This window comes from Ursus maritimus, unplaced genomic scaffold (genome assembly GCF_017311325.1).
Source record: "Ursus maritimus isolate PB19 unplaced genomic scaffold, ASM1731132v1 scaffold_16, whole genome shotgun sequence".
Lineage (NCBI taxonomy): Eukaryota > Metazoa > Chordata > Mammalia > Carnivora > Ursidae > Ursus > Ursus maritimus.
In genome coordinates, this window is record NW_024424008.1 from 7,705,154 (window position 1) to 7,720,881 (window position 15,728).

The following is a 15,728-nucleotide window of genomic DNA, read 5'->3' on the forward strand; positions in this document are numbered from 1 at the left end:
AGATGGGGCTATGAGAAAGAGACTGGGACAGAGACAAGTTCAGAGGCAGAGGGACAGACACAAGAGTGAGGAGGGGACCCTGGGGACAGGGCTGGGGCAACAGGGCTGGCCAGGGTTATAAAGCCTCCCCAGCCACTGAGGGGGAGACCCTGAAGACAAAGTCAGAGTTGGAGGGAAGACTAGGGTCCGCCCTCTCCCTCCGCACAGGCTCCTGGCACCCCCTTCCTTCTCCCTGCCCCTGCAGGAATGTGTGAGCACTTTCATTGTTCCTAAAAATAGTCCTTCTTTATCGGGGGTTGGAGTGAGGAATCTTCTGGGCTGGGTTCATCTCAGGCATGCCCCTGCCTCTGGGCTCCCATCTACTCTGTGGGGCCTCTGTGAGCGCCCTAACCCTTACCTGCAGTGCTTCATTAAAACGGGAACCTGACAGTGTCCCTCCTTGGCATAAGACTGCCATGGCTTCTGGGCCCGTAGGCTCTGAGCTCCCAGGCCTGTTGGGAGCTATTTGTCAAGTGCTCAGCATCTCAGGACAGGGCCACTGCCTGTTCCTACTGGCTCCCAGGCTCTAGCTTCTACCCAACTCTCCCAACCTTATTTCTCCCACCCTTACGTTCCTCCACCTCCAGGCCTCTCCTCCTCTTGTCCTTCTAGGCCCAGCCCTGGGCTGCTCAGCTCTGGTGGCCTGCCCTGCTGTGCTATCCTCTGTCCGGCCCTGTCCTCCGGCGCTCGCTACTCTCACTCTGCTCCCCTCAGCAGCTCAGCAGGGGCTTGGCCACAGGGCCCCCAGTAGATGCAGGCTCTGAGGTAGAGGGCTTCTCCAGGGAAGGGGGGATTGGTGGGGAAACTACAGGTTCTGGGGCCCCGCACCCTGCCCTGAAGCCTGGACCCTACTGGCCCCCTCCATCTCCTGTCTCCCGCTTTTGTTTCTCTTCTGCACCCTAAGCCTGGAACGTCTCTCTGTCAATTTCAGTCTCCAGGGCGAGGCCATCTAGTCTCATCTCCTCCCTGCTTCCATTTCTTGGATGGGGAAACTGAGCCCCAGCGAGGGGAGGTGATGGAGGCCTACAAGCTCATGGAAAGCTGGCCACAGGCCACAGGCCTCAGTCACTGCAAACTCTTGCACGGCCCCTCAGTGGGGCTCCAGAGGCAGCAGCGGGCACTTTACACAACCCACCACCCCACCCGCCCTGCCCGGGGCAGGCAGTCTGGCATCCAAAGTTATTTGCCTTTGGAGGGCCCAGGAAGCCAGAGAACAAACATCCGGAGTCTCTGGAACTTCTGCTCTCTCTCATATCCCAAGGATCCGGGAGCCACCAAGCGGGTACACCAGCGTGTGTGCACACACGTACACACACAGTCCTGGGCTGGGTAAACATGGGAGCCCAGAAGATCTCTTGGGACTGTTGTGCCTGTGAATCTGTGCAAGTCCCAAAACCTGGGGGAAAAAGATGATCAACCCCCACCCCCAGCTTTATATTAATTTTGTCTTGGAAATGAAAATTAAAATCGCTTTTGTTTAAAAATTGAGCTACCCTATGACCCAGCCATTGCACTACTGGGTATTTACCCCAAAGATACAGACGTAGTGAAGAGAAGGGCCATATGCACCCCAATGTTCATAGCAGCAATGTCCACAATAGCTAAATTGTGGAAGGAGCCGAGATGCCCTTCAACAGATGACTGGATTAAGAAGTTGTGGTCCATATATACAATGGAATATTACTCAGCTATCAGAAAGAACGAGTTCTCAACATTTGCTACAACATGGACGGCACTGGAGGAGATAATGCTAAGTGAAATAAGTCAAGCAGAGAAAGACAACTATCATATGATTTCTCTCATCTATGGAACATAAGAACTAGGATGATCGGTAGGGGAAGAGAGGGATAAAGAAAGGGGGGGTAATCAGAAGGGGGAATGAAACATGAGAGACTATGGACTATGAGAAACAAACTGAGGACTTCAGAGGGGAGGGGGGTGGGGGAATGGGATAGACCGGTGATGGGTAGTAAGGAGGGCACGTATTGCATGGTGCACTGGGTGTTATACACAACTAATGAATCATCGAGCCTTACATCGGAAACCAGGGATGTACTGTATGGTGACTAACATAATATAATAATAATAATAATAAAAAAATCATTAAAAAAAAAAGGAAAAACCTTACGAAACCCAAATAAAGTATAAACTTCAGTTAGTAAAAATAAATAAATAAATAAAATCGCTTTTGTGTGACTTTTCTGATTGCAAAATTCTGGAGACACTCATCAAAACTGATACACTCATCAAAACCGATCATGGTCCATTTACGTCCATTTATGGGCAGCTCCCACTTTGCTGGTGACCTGAACACGTGTGGGGCCTGCCCATGAGCCATCCACAGCGCATGTCGCTGCGGGCTGTCACGTGGCCACAGCAGACTATGCCCCATAGGCCACTAGAAGACTGTCCATGTGAAAACACACAGATCTGTGATTCTGCGAGAGGGTGTGTGTGCGTGTGAATGTGTGAGCATCCCTGTGTCCACGTCTGTGCCTGAGTCATCTGCATGTGCAGGGGACCCGTGTCCCGCGTGTGTGCAGTGAGCGCGGGGCTGCTTTTGTCTCTGAATGAATGTTTGGCTGAGAGTGTCGCTGTCTGTACGTGTGGGGGGTCTGCTTCTCGGCCTCCCTGCACTGCCTCCCCTCTTCCACCACCTGTGCCAGACCCGGGCTCACATGCCTTTCCTGCCACGTGTCACCTACGTGGCACTGGACAAGTCTTTTAACCTTCCTGGGCTCCGTTTCGCCATCTGCAAAACAGTGCCTTCTCCTCGAGCTGCTGAGAGGACCACCCTGTTACCATAAAGGTCCTGCCCAAGTGGGCTCCCAGCTGGGGGCGAGGCCACTTCTGTGCGAGTTAGAGACAGGTGACCCCAACTCTCTGGCCAGATGCAGCCTTGAGGGGCATGGATTGGTGGGGGAGGGCAGGCTGGGTTTTGGCACTGCCCTACTTCTGAGGGACCCCTGTGCCAGGTATAAGTTGTGAGGCTAGAGGCCGTGGACCTGCAGGTGAGGACAGAGGAGCGGCTCCCTTTCCGCATCTCCTAGTGCGACCTGGGACTAAAGGGTCTCTGATTCTAGAACCGGGGTGGCCATGTTTGAGATGAGACTCTGAGGACACCCACCCCCTCCTCTTCCTCTGGGGCCCTCCAGCCCTTCCTCTCCAAAGCCCAAAAGAAGGCTTTACAGAACCACGAGAGGGGCTGACTAGACCTGGCATGTGGAGACGAGCTAGGCTGACCAGATGCTCAGAGACACCCCCACCCTCAGCTCAACGCCCATTATCCGAGAGTGAGACCGAGACATGGAGAGGACCAGGGACCCTCCCAGGGACACCCGTGAACCCCGTCAGTCCAAGCTCCTGTCTCAAAACCTCTGTAGAGGCAGTTGGGGAGACCCCAGCTTTGGACTCTGTTGGCTACTGGAGTGCAAGGGAGTAGGCGGGGTCCTGAGAGACAGGTACAGCTACACCTGTGCCCCGCCGTGGGTGTGGACCTCCCACCCAGCCCACCCTCCCCACCTGGGCCAGATCCCCTACTGGTGTGATTAACCAAATTATAGGGTTTTTCTTGAGCAAATTGCATCGGCCTAATTGAATGGGTCTGCAGGAGCCCGGGCTGGAGGCTGAGGGGGGTGAGGACGGCAGGAGCCGGGGAAGGGTGGGTTGGCAGCAAGTGGTGGGGCCAGGCCAAGCAGGGGACAGAAGGAGGAAGAGAGGGGAAGAGAAAGGCTGTGGGCACAGGAGGACAGGACATCACTCGTTCAGCACACCTATTCTGCACACCCACAATGCTCCCGTCACAGAGCCGCCTGGGCACAGGGACGTGAGGAGCGTGGCTCCCCTGGAGACCACTGAGCCATCGCTTAGTGCCAGTACCGCATTACTCAAAAGTGCTGTTTCATGTCATCCTCCCAACAGCTGCATTTTATACTTGAGGGGACTGAGGCTCAAGACATGAAATGACTTGCTAGATGTCAGAGCCAGACAGGACTGTCGGACACCACAGCCCTTGCTCTTACCCAGTACCTGCACTTTCTGCTCAAGTGCTACCATCCTGCCCCCAGGACGCCTTCCTGGGGGTTCAGAGAAAGAAGGAGGCCTCACACCGACTCACACTTGGCCTGGACACCATTCCTGTCCATGTTGGGCACTTCTGCTTATCTATACTCTGATGGCCAACAGCTGAGGCTGGGGCTGACCCCACATGGATCACACCTCCCCCCCCCACCCCGCCATGGGCCATGGCACAGCCCTGACCCCTCTCACTCCCGTGCAGTGTCCTGTTCTGCGTCACACTCATCACCCCTGGATGACACACAGAGACAGGATCGCTGTCACTTTCACACGGCATGTCCCACATACTCAGTGACTCACAGCCATTTCACGGTTTCCACAGCGTCACACATCACTGAGTGTCCCAGGGCCACACACCGTGGTACTATCACTGTGCCCTCACTCGGGGCAGCTCATCCTCAGTGTCATACATCATGTTCCCAATGCTCCCCAGTGTCACCCTCATGCAGGGTCATGCACACACTTCAAGCTGGCTCTGCGTTGCACTGTCACATTTCAGCATCATCTGGGACCTTCTGACCTTAAAAAAAATCCACCTTTGGTGAAATGACATCATGTCTGAGATTTGCTTTAAAATACTTCAGCAAAGCAACCTATACGATGAGAGAAGATATTTGCGAACTGTGCATCTGATTAGGGGTTAGAATCTGGCATGTATAAAGAAGTCCTACCACTCAACCACAAAATAAACAACCTGACTTAAAAATGGGCAAATAACTTGAATAGGCATTTCTCTAAAGAAGATATGCAATGGTCAACAAGCACATGGAAAGATGCTCAACATCACTCATCATTAGGGAAATGCACATCAAAACCACAGTAAGATACCACCTTTCCCCAGTCTTCCACCCATTAGGATGGGAAGGAAGGAAGGAAGGAAGGAAGGGAGGGAGGGAGGGAGGAAGGAAGAAGGAAGGGGAAGGAAATAGAGAAAGAGGTGGTGGGAAAAAGAAGTGAAGGGCAGGAAAGAAGTGTTGTCGAGGAGGTGGAGAAATTGGAACCCTGGTACACTGTTGCTGGGCATGTAAAATGGCTGCTGTGGAAAACAGTATGGTAGTTCCTCAAAAATTAAAAATAGGGCGCCTGTGTGGCTCAGTTGGTTAAGCATCCGACTCTTGGTTTCGGCTCAGGTCATGATCTCAGTCAGGGTCATGTGAGCCTCACGTGGGCTGCATGCTCCACGGAGTCTGCTTGGGATTCTCTCTCGCTCTCCCTCTGCCCCTTCTGCTCATGCTCTCTCTCTCTCTCTCTCAAAATAAACACATAAATCTTTAAAAAAAAAACAAAAGAAAAAGAAAATGACCATATGATCCAGTAATTCCACTTCTGGGTATATATCTAAAAGAATTGAGAGCAGAATCTTGAAGAGATGCTGTACCCCCGTGTTTATGGCGGCATTATTCACAGCAGCCAAAAGGTGGAGGCAGATGAAGTGTCCATCAGTGGGTGAACGGATAAACACGTGGTCCATACAAACAATGGAATAGTATTGAGCCTCAAACAGGAAGGAAACTCTGACACACGCTACAGCGTGGATGGACCCGGAGACACGATGCAGAGTGAAATCAGGCAGTCACCAAGAGACAAAAATACTGTATGATCCCAGATATCTGAGGCACCTAGGAGCCAAATCCGTAGACAGAAAGTAGAATGGTGGTTGTCAGGGGCTGGGGGCGGGGGGGTGGAAGGGAGCTGTTTAAAGGGTAAAAGTTTCAGTTTTGCAAAATGAAAAAGTTCTGGAGACTGTAAACATACTTAACGCTACTGAACTATACACTTAAAAATGGTTAAGATGGTAAATTTTAGGTTACATGCATTTCACCACAATTAAAAACTAAAAAATAAAGTACTTCAGGAAAGAAAACTGAAAAAAAGGCGGGGGTTGGGTGGAGTCAGGAGGGATAGATGAACTAAACATGCCCAAATCTTGGTAACTGTTAGATTTGGGTGATGGCCATATGGCAAGTTTATTGTATTGTTTTCTCTACTGTTGGGTGTATTTCAAACATTCTATAATTTTAAAATGTTACTCTCCCTTGACCTCACACCTTTTCCAGTGACCACGCCCCTTCTCCACACCCCTTGGAGTCAAAGGTCTGCAAAGGGTTTACTGTGCTTTGCCCTTGCCCCCCACTCAGCACCCACCCAGGCCAGGGCTGGCTTCAGCCCCCCCCCCCCCATCACAGACGTGGTTCCTGCCAGGCTAATGCGGGGCCAGGCCAGCACCGTCTCCCCTGTCCACCTTACCTGCCAGTGCGGCCACCTCCTTTCCCCTCAATCCTCTCCCCTTCCGGGGCTCCACACTCTCAGTAGCCCCCACCTCCCTGGCCACTCGTCCTCTGTCTCCCGGCTGCTCCCGCTCACCTCCCGGGCCTCCAGATGATGGAGTCTGCGGACTTGGGGCTGGGGCTCGGTCCTCAGCCCTCACCTCTATTCTCACTGCTCTCGCCCTAGGTCATCCCAGCCACACCTGCTGCCTCCCAAAGATACCCCAGCCTGGCCTCTGCTGCCCACTGGACACCTTCACCTGGATGTCTGACTTCCATCCGAAACAGATCTCTTCATTTGTGCCTCCTTGCCCTCTCTCAACCCCCTAACCCTGGCCTCCCCCCGGTCTTCACCCCTCTCAGTAACGTCTCCACCATCCATCACTTGGTCCCTCAAGCCAGAAACCTGGAAGCCAGCCTCGCTTCGCCCTTGGGCTCCTCTCATTCATCAGCAAGTTCTGTTATTTCAATCTCCCACAGATCTCCAAAGTCCATCCATTTCTCTGCAACTCTTCCGCCATCCCCTGAGCACAGGCACCACCATCCCCTGCCTGGGGGGCTGCCGTGGCCTCCATCTGGTGTGCCCACCTCCTCTCTGCCCCTCCAACTCGCCCCCCCACACACTCGGCAGCCAGAGCAATCTCAAAATCACGCATTGGCCGGTGTCACTCCCCTGCCTGGGCCCACTGGGGACCTTCCCGGGATGGCGTCGTGCACGGCGTCGCGTGGTTACCCTTCTCATCGTCACAACCATGACACACAGCATCACACGTTGGGCACTGGGCTTAGAGCGCCCACAGCAACACTCACGGGTTCTCACACTTGGTGTCACTCTGTGTCACACCCTTGGCGACGCACTCAGCCTCGCTAGATCACATATGCTTGGAGCACATACTTGGTCTCACCATTCGGTGTCAGACGCTTGAGCCGCAAGGACCACACCTGTCATCGCACGATGTCACCCATCTGTGTTTACATATTTGATCCTCGTGGTGTCGACACCCTCAGTGTCACATACTTGGTATCATTCAGCATCACACAGTCCATATCACACAGGATCACAGCGTCACGTGCTTGGTGGCACATCCACTGTCTCACACGCCTTGACAAGTGGCATCACACACTTGGTGTCACTCGGTGTCACACAGTCAGTGTCACACACTGACTCACTCACGCCCCACACAGTATCCCATGATGGAGGTCGCATACTTGACAACACACACCATCACAAGCTCAGGGTCGCATAGTCAGTAGAATACCCACCGCCCCACCATCCGTGCCTCGGTGTCCCCCTGGGTCCTATGAGCTCCCCCCCACCTCGCCCCCACCCCACTGGGCACAATCAGCAGAGCTGCTGCCCCATGTCTGCCCCATGTCAAGGCTGTTTCCTGTTGTTGTGCTCAGAGCCCTTAGCCTGCTTGTTCCTTCAAGGATTTCCTGTTGTCAGGGCCCAGTCAGGCCTGGTCCGGCCTGGGATACGTGGCCCAAAGCGCAAGAGCCGGCCAGCGGGAACCCTGGGCCCTATGCCCCCCACCCCCCATTCTGGTCGGGCCCGTGGAATTTTCCCCCCATTCAATCAACCTGGATTCCCCATGTGCCCGGGCTTGTGCTGGTTCCACTGAAAGGTGGCCCTGTTCCACTCCCAGGGTGCCCAGGAAGGGGGCTCTTGGGCAGTCGGAAAGAGGCCGTCTACCCTGTCCCAACAGCTTGGGATAAGACCTTAGCTGGTCTATGGGGCTCCGACTGAAGCTGCTGGGAGCCAGAAGAGAAAGACAGAAGGTAGAAGGGGAGGACAAAGGGTTAGGGGGTTAGAGAATCAGGGAAGACTTCCCGGAGGAAGCCAGCTGAGAGCTGGCAAACATGAGGACGAGGAAGGAAAGGCATCCCAGGTGGGAGCAGCAGACAGCAGAAAATGCTTAGAGGTGGGGTTGGGGAAGGAGACAGCACTGCTAGGAAGAAAGACAAGAACATGGGAGAGGGGCAGGTTGTGTTGTGGAATTTGGAGAAAAACAGATTTCTCTCCTACCCTTCCTCCCTCCCCTCATTCCAGCCTTCAGCTTCTGGCTCCAAGCGGAGCCTGGGGCACTCCCTTCCTGGCCCTGACTTCAGGCCGCACAGACTGCCCCCCGCGGGCGGCTGCCAAGCCCCCTCACCTCCTGCCCCAGGCCAGCCTGCAGGAAGGACACAGGGAGGCCAGCACACGCTCCCCACACGGCCCGAGATAAATATTTCCCAGGAAACGGAACTTGTTCTCTCAGTGTTTACAGCCAAGGACCAGGCAGGGTACGGGGGAGGGGCCCGCCTGACGAACCCTGTCCTGGGGCTCACAGCGTCTACCCCAACACTGCCTCGGACTCGCTGTGTGCCTCTGAGCCAGTCTTTGCTCTTTTGGAGCCTCCATTCCAAGCCCTCAAGGGGGCCGGACCTCCCCCGGCCTTGGCCTGCCCAATGCCCAGCCCCGCCTGAGTTTGTGTCTTTTCTAGGTGTGCGTCTCCGGTACCTGATGCCTCCTCCTTCAGACTAGGCCTCTCTGATTGCAGGACCTGTGTTCACCCGTCTCCTCCTGGTCCTCTGGTCAGGGGTGAGGACAGATGGATGGACTGACAGAGAGATAGACTGGGTGGCAGCTGAGACCACCTCCCTGGCCCCAAGTGCCCATACAGCCTGAGCCTGTGCAGCCCGACAGGTGGGCACAGCCAGATGGCAGGGCCTCAGGACCCCCACTGATGCCAGATGCTATGGCCAACGTGTGGCAGCAGCTCCCCTGGGACCATGGGGCATCACTGAGGCCCCTTAATCCTGATGTGCAGAATCCAGGAGGAGGCTGGCACATCTGTCAGTTAGGAGCACTGATTCAAGAATTTTAAACACAGGCCGGGAAATGCTGCCTGCTGGAAGCAGTCCTTCCAGCCTCACCCCAGGGCTCCCTGTGTGTGTCCTGGCTCCACGGATATGCTGGGCCTTCTCTCATGGAGACCCAGGGCACGCTGCCCACATGCCCTTGCACACCTTGCTCTTTTCACTTGCAAAGACTTTCTCAGCCTCGATGGCAATCTTACCTTACAGGACCACCCCAGCTCCTGCCTGTCCCTATCCCCCCAGCACTACGCCATCACGCTGGGCCCACTGGTTCACCATTGGTGGCCTCAGCCTCACCCCAGACTGTGGAACCAAGTGTTCCTCAGTTCTGGACCCAGGGGCAGAGATGTTTTTGGATCTGGCTTCTCAGCATCAAGCCAGCCTCCTGCAGCCCCCCCTGTGGCTGAGTCTTTGTTCCAGGCTTCTCTATCTGCTTGTTTCCAGTCCTGAGCTGGTCCTTGTTGTCCTCACATGGTTCTCACAGAAGCTGATCCCATGGACCTCTCTGATTATCCAGCTGATTTCTGGCCTCATCAGTCCATGGCCTTGACTCTCCCCATCCTTCAAAGTTCCAAGGCCACCTCCTCCAGGAAGTCTCCAAGACTGCCCCCAATCCAGCAAGTACCCCTTTCTTGGAATTACTCCAACCTTCACACAGCCATTCTCATTTAATCAAGAAACTTTACTGAGCACCTACTATGTACCAGGCCTATTCCAGGTCTCATGTGGGCCCAGGAGAGACAAAGGAGACTCAGGCTTGGTTCCTAACCCTCATGTGTTTACAACCATGTGGGAAAGGATATATAACCACATGGGCTAACAAGTCACCCAACTATAAGCTCAGGGAAGCTTGGGGGCTGTGAGTGCCCAGGAAAGGGGAGAGACTGACTTGACCTGACTGGAAGGAGCAATCCGAGAGGACTCCATAGAGGAGGAGAATCTAATCTGAGGCTTAAGAAGGGAGTAGGTAGAGAAAGAAGGGAAAGGCATTCCAGAGAAAGGGGTCAGTGCAAGCAAAGCCAGGGAGGCCAGGAAGAGCCATGTCTGGGAGCAATGGGTGGACATGAGGGGGCCCAGCAGGCAGGGCTGACAACGCCAAGGTGTGAGGTCTCTCCTTATCCCATGAGCAGCAACCGAGGAGCCAGTGCTGGGCAGGGCATTAGTGTGCTTAGTGTGGATACCTGTGCCGTCGTCCGTGTCCGCCTCTCCCCCAGCCCCTGCTCTAGCTGGGGCTCCCGAGGCCCTGAGAGCCAGCACGGAGAGCTCACGGACCCAGCGCGCTCAGTTCACTACTCAAACCGCCTCCTCCCCAACGTCCAGACAGTAATGGCCCTGGCCCTGAAGCAGGAGTCCAGGCTGAGCTTGAGAGCCCTGCCCCCAGCTGGCCGGCTGGCACAGGGGCCCGGCAGCCGGCCCGAGAGGGGTGCTAAACAGATGTCTGCCAAGGGGACGGGCGCTGGCAGCCCTGCTCCCCTGGCTGTCGCGCTGCCCGGGCCAGGAGAACGTGCCGTGCCCACAGAACCTCTGTGAGCCCTGGCCCAGCCTGCGCTGCACCCTGTCAGCCTTGGCCTGGCTTCAAGGAGCTCACCCTTGTGGGAAGCAGGGGGGTTCCAACTCCCTCCCTGGGCCAGGCACCTCACACATACATTGTAACTTGTCCCAACAGCTCTGCTGTGATTATGGCCAATAATAGTGATTATGTCCAATAATGCTGGAACTTCTTATCCCCTTTGACAGGTGAAGAAACTGAGGCTCAGGCTGGTTAAGGGAATGGCCCAAGGTCATACACCCAGAAAGTGGTGAAACAGGGGCTTGAGCTCGTGCCCATCTGACCCCAGTCATGAGGAGGCCATCATGTCTCCCCAGCCTCCATCAAGACATGGAGGCTTCTCATCAGTCTCCCCTCCCTCTTCCCTCTTTCCCTCCAACCCTCCCGATAGCAACATCCTAGGTCCCTAGTCTCTCCAGTCCTGTCCTTTCTATACTGGGGAGCGCTCAGCACTCTCTCCCAGCAGAGCTTAGGCTCACAGCCTAAGATCCTCCCTCTGAGGGAGGAGGCAGCAGGACCCAGACAAAGGAAATGTGGAGCAAGAACAGAAGCAAAGGGATCCAATGGGCATGATCCAGAGAGGCCTCCTGGTGGGGCCTGGGGGCCAGAAGGAGGGGCCGAACCTGCACTTGCAGGGACCCAGGGACCGCAGGACGGGGCCAAAGGGGGCGGGGCACAGACACAAGGAGCCCAGGCCCCAGCACCAAGGAGGGTCTCGGTTTCTCCAAAGCCCTCTCCCCTCATGGCTTCCTGGGAAGATGACAAATCCAGGCTTTCCTGGCAGGTGGCGGTGGCTGCTGAGACACTGCTGGCTCCCAGGAACACCATCTGTCCCAGCTCTGGGGGGGAGCTCCTGCCCCGTGGGGAATGCCATGGCCATAAATAAATTAATAATGACTCTCTACCCCCCCCCCCCAGCTCCCAGCTGTAGGGACATTCTCAGGGCTTGGCCCCACGTCCCGGCCGCAAGTCCCTGCTTCGCCCCTTGTGCACCAGGCCCCGTGTGGGCGTCTTCTTGCCCATCTCACCGGAGGGCAGCAAGAGAGCAAGGGCAGGACGTGAGACACATCTGGGCTCCACACTCAGATCTGCCCCGCATGCTCCCTGTGTGACCCCACGCTGGTCTCAGCTTCCCTAGCCATAAAAGGAGAATAGTAACCGTCCCTGCTTCCTAGGGAGATGTGAGGATTGAACAAGGAAGTGTGTCTAAGGCTCCTGGCCCCAGGAGCCTCCCCTTTCTCTCAGCCAGGCCCGGGCACAAGAGTAGGCTCAGGCTGTCCCACACAACCCTCCTCTGTGCCAATCTTCACAGTCCCCAGCCCACCCCGCTGCTGCTGCCCGAGGCCCCTCTGAGCACTGTAGGTGCCTATGAGGCACCCCAAAGGCGTGGTCAGGGCTGCGGATGGCATCCCTCATCTCAAAGGAAATGCACTCACTGAGCCCTTGCCAGGCCCCCTTTTGGAGGGCAGTGGGAGACTCAGGAAGGAAAGAGGCCCAGTCCCCAGGCTAAGGAGTCACAGTTCAGAGGGGAGACCTATAGAGTCGCATAACAGAGAAACCAGGGTGTTAATGGCACAGACATCAGAATGCCCCATCTGACTGCCAGGCAGGGAGAGCTCAGAGGAGGCAGCAGGAAGGACAGGGAGGGCTTCCCGGAGGAGGGGAGGCTAGAGCTGAGCCCAGAAAGATTTGGGAAGGTGAGGGAGAAGAGAGCGGCAGGAGTGGTTCTGGGGAGGCAGGATGGATAAAGGGGGGACTGCGGCCTGGCTGGGGCTGCAGAAGGAGCAGGAGGATGGGAAGCATGGATTTTTGAGCAGAAAAGGGACAAATTCAGGTTTGCATGTTAGGAAGAGCCTTCTGGCAGCTGCATGGAGAGTGGGGCGACTGAAAGCAGCCAGCCAGGGAGCCGTCAAGGGGAAAGATAACCAGTCTTGGAGGCTGGTGGGGCAGGGATATGGGGGGAGGAGAGGGATCTGGGGCAGGTGGCAGGGATCAGAGGAGAAGAGGAATTCCGAAAACACTTAGGGCGGAGAATCAACAAGGAATTGTCAGGTGAGGGTGGGGAGGCCTAGAGAGGGTCTGAAATGACTCTCTCCATCTCTCCTCAGGGGGAAAGAGCCCCAGAAATAGGGCAGGGAAGGTGATCTTGGAGCAGGGTGACCCTAGGCTGGAGGGGGCGGGGCTGGGATTCGGCTCCAGCCTCCCAGTCCTCCCAGGGGTGGGGGCAGTGCTCAGACTGACCCCCAGTCTGTGCCCCACCCCTCCAAGCCCACCCAGTCCCCCCTCCGCTGAGCTCTCACCTCCAGTCGGGCGTCTCTACTCCCTGGGGGCACTGGCTCCTGGGCAAGGAGGTCCCGGCTGGCTGCAGAGACAAGAAGGCCAGGGGCTGAGGCCTGCCAGGCCTTCTCCCCTTCTCCCCAGCTTGCCCCCGCCCCCAGCCCCAGCTGGCCCAGGGCCTCCTGTTGCCCACAGGGGGCCTCCTCAGGGAGTCTTGCCTGATTTTGCCCTGCTCTCTCCCCACACCCCCTTCTTACCCCCTATTTCAGATGGGCACCTCTGGCTCTGGCATATTCTCTGCCCTCGACTCTGAGAACAGAGCTGAGCTCTTTCTTTCAGCAGGGCCTCCTCAGGAGGGGAAACAACTGCATTTTTACTCCTCCTGAGGCCCCCCTCCACTTCCACTTCTCTCCAGGGAACTTCACGACCCCTCTGTAAGCCTCGGTTTCCCCATCTGTAAACTGGGGTCTGTAACGTCTGGCTTACACAGTCACGGGGCCGGGCTCCCAGCCAGGGCTGCTGTCATGATCCTCTGTGTGAGCCCCCAACCCCAGCTTAACACCCAGTCTCCTGGGCTCTAGTTGCCCCCACCCCCGGTCCGTGTGCCACAGCTCCTCAAATGCTGGCAGACACACCAGGGAGCCGCTCACTCAGTCTCCAGAAGCCTACCACCCAGGTGGCATCCAGAAAGCCCAGCCTCTCCAAGGCACTGCCCAGGGGCTGGCTGCCCCTCCCCGCCCCCACCCGACAAGCACACCCAGGCATCGGACAGGCACAGGCGGCGGGATATTCTGAGCCTGGCTTCATTCCAGTCAGCTGCTGGCCGCCATGCCAGCCTGGCGCGGGCGCAGGGGCTGATTTGATTTGGCAGCTTTGGAAGCGTGTGGTGGGGACGGGGAGAGGGAGAGGGATGAGACACCCATCCCTGCTAGGAAATAAACAGCCTCGGGCACTCAGCAAACTGGGGGGAGGGCGCAGTCTGTCATGGGGGGGGTTCTTCATTCCCTGCCTGGTGCCCCTCTCTTCTCACCCAGGCCCTGGACACCTGCCTGTGACTTGCTGGAATTTATGGCTCTCCTTGGGTCACCATAGGGGTGACAGTAGCTGCACCTGGCGTGTGGATGCTCGGTGTGGCTGGGGCAGGGCGTCTGGTTGTCCCACAAGTCCCTGTGTCCTGTGGGGGCTCCCACCTCGGCCATGCCTACAGCCAGGCCCGAGTGCTGCCCAGAAAGACTGCATCTGCGTGGGGAGCAGTGGTCCAGAGGTGGCCATCCCCCAGGGTGACTGTGGCCGCATGGCTGGGCTTTGACGGGGGACTGACTGCAGCCCAGGGTGTGACCAGGTCACCCACGTGCCTGAGTCTATCGTAGGGCCCGGCATGCATCGGTCCCGGCCTGTTCCTTCCCTCTGTGCGATGACCCCGCTAAGCCAGCCATGTCCGGCGGAGGAAATGACGAGGGCCGAGCTAAATACCTAACCCCAAGCCCGTCCCTTTGTCCACAGGCCTCAGCCTTCATTTCCACCCAGGCCTCCGATGGCCCACCCACTGCCCCACTGGAGGCAGGGCCAGTTGTGATTCTCCAAATACCCGTTGGCCTCTCCACCACACTCTGGAGAGGCCTGCCGGTGCTCCTGGCTCCCCATCACCAGCTTCCAGCATGGGGAAGGTAGGCGTTCACGGCTCCTCTGTACTCCCAGCCTGCCTCAGTATTTACCACGCCCCTGCCTACCCCACAGGCAGGCCAGTCCAGCTCACTCCTGGGGAGCTGCAGCAGCCGTCATATGCTGCTGGCCTCCTGGGGAGCTGGACTCCACAGCCTCCAGTTAGACAACTGCTGAGTGGGTTGTGGGTCTGAACCTCTGACCTCTACACTGAGGGGTCAAGGCTGTGGGGTCAGACCAGGACCCTAAGGGGCCCACAAGTCAGAGCTGTGCCCCAGCACCGGCCAGGAGGTTAGGGGAGGGTGGAGCCTGCTTTGGAGAAGACATAATGTCTCATCTGTCACCGCCTCCCCATTGTCCCACTGTCCTCTGGGGACCTCAGGGCTCTCCCCACCCAGCCACAGGAAGCTGAGCCCCTCCTGGAGACAGAAGGAGGGGACACTGAAGGGAGGGCCTTAGGACTAGGAGGAGACTCACCCATGACCTGGCTGTCACAGAAGAAGAACCTAGGATCATAGAACCCAGCTGTCATAAAGAGGCAAGTGAGATGGAGACAGTCTGCAGAGAGGTCCTGGAGGGCTTCCAAGAGGAGGTGTGTGGTGCCTTACAGAACACCAGGTTCCAGAACAGCCTCCTAACTATGAGATACAGGTTTTCACCTGGGACTTGTGTGTCCTCATGTTTGTACTTGCATGTGTCCGTGTCCACGTGTGCATGGGTGTTGATCCTGGTCATGGAGTCCTGAGCTCTGGTCTGTGTCCCAAGGACAGGGTCTGCCTAAGGTAGGGGTCAGCTAGGCAGCAGGCCCAGTGACAGACAAGAGAGTAATCTGGGCAAAGAAGAGGGAGGACAGCTCAGGGCTGAAGAGAGAAGCTCGTCAGCGGGTCATAACCTCAGACCTCACCCTAGCCGCCTGACACGGAGGGCAGTGTGCGTCTGTGACGTGGGCCAGCCACAGTCCTCTGTGCCCCTGCGGCAGGACCTTCCCCTCTCTGAGC

General features: G+C 56.7%; 1 protein-coding gene across 3 annotated transcripts in view; it reads right to left on the reverse strand.

The window, feature by feature from the left end:
- Positions 1-15,728, reverse strand: part of PDE2A (phosphodiesterase 2A) — a 92,355-nt gene that overhangs the window by 40,694 nt on the left and 35,933 nt on the right. The window contains exon 2 of one of the 3 annotated variants that reach the window (XM_040630812.1): positions 13,092-13,153. The exons of the other annotated variants lie outside the window; for them this stretch is intronic. Coding sequence (XP_040486746.1) covers positions 13,092-13,153 — 62 coding nt within the window. The remainder of the gene's footprint in view (positions 1-13,091; positions 13,154-15,728) is intronic. 3 annotated transcript variants of the gene reach the window in all.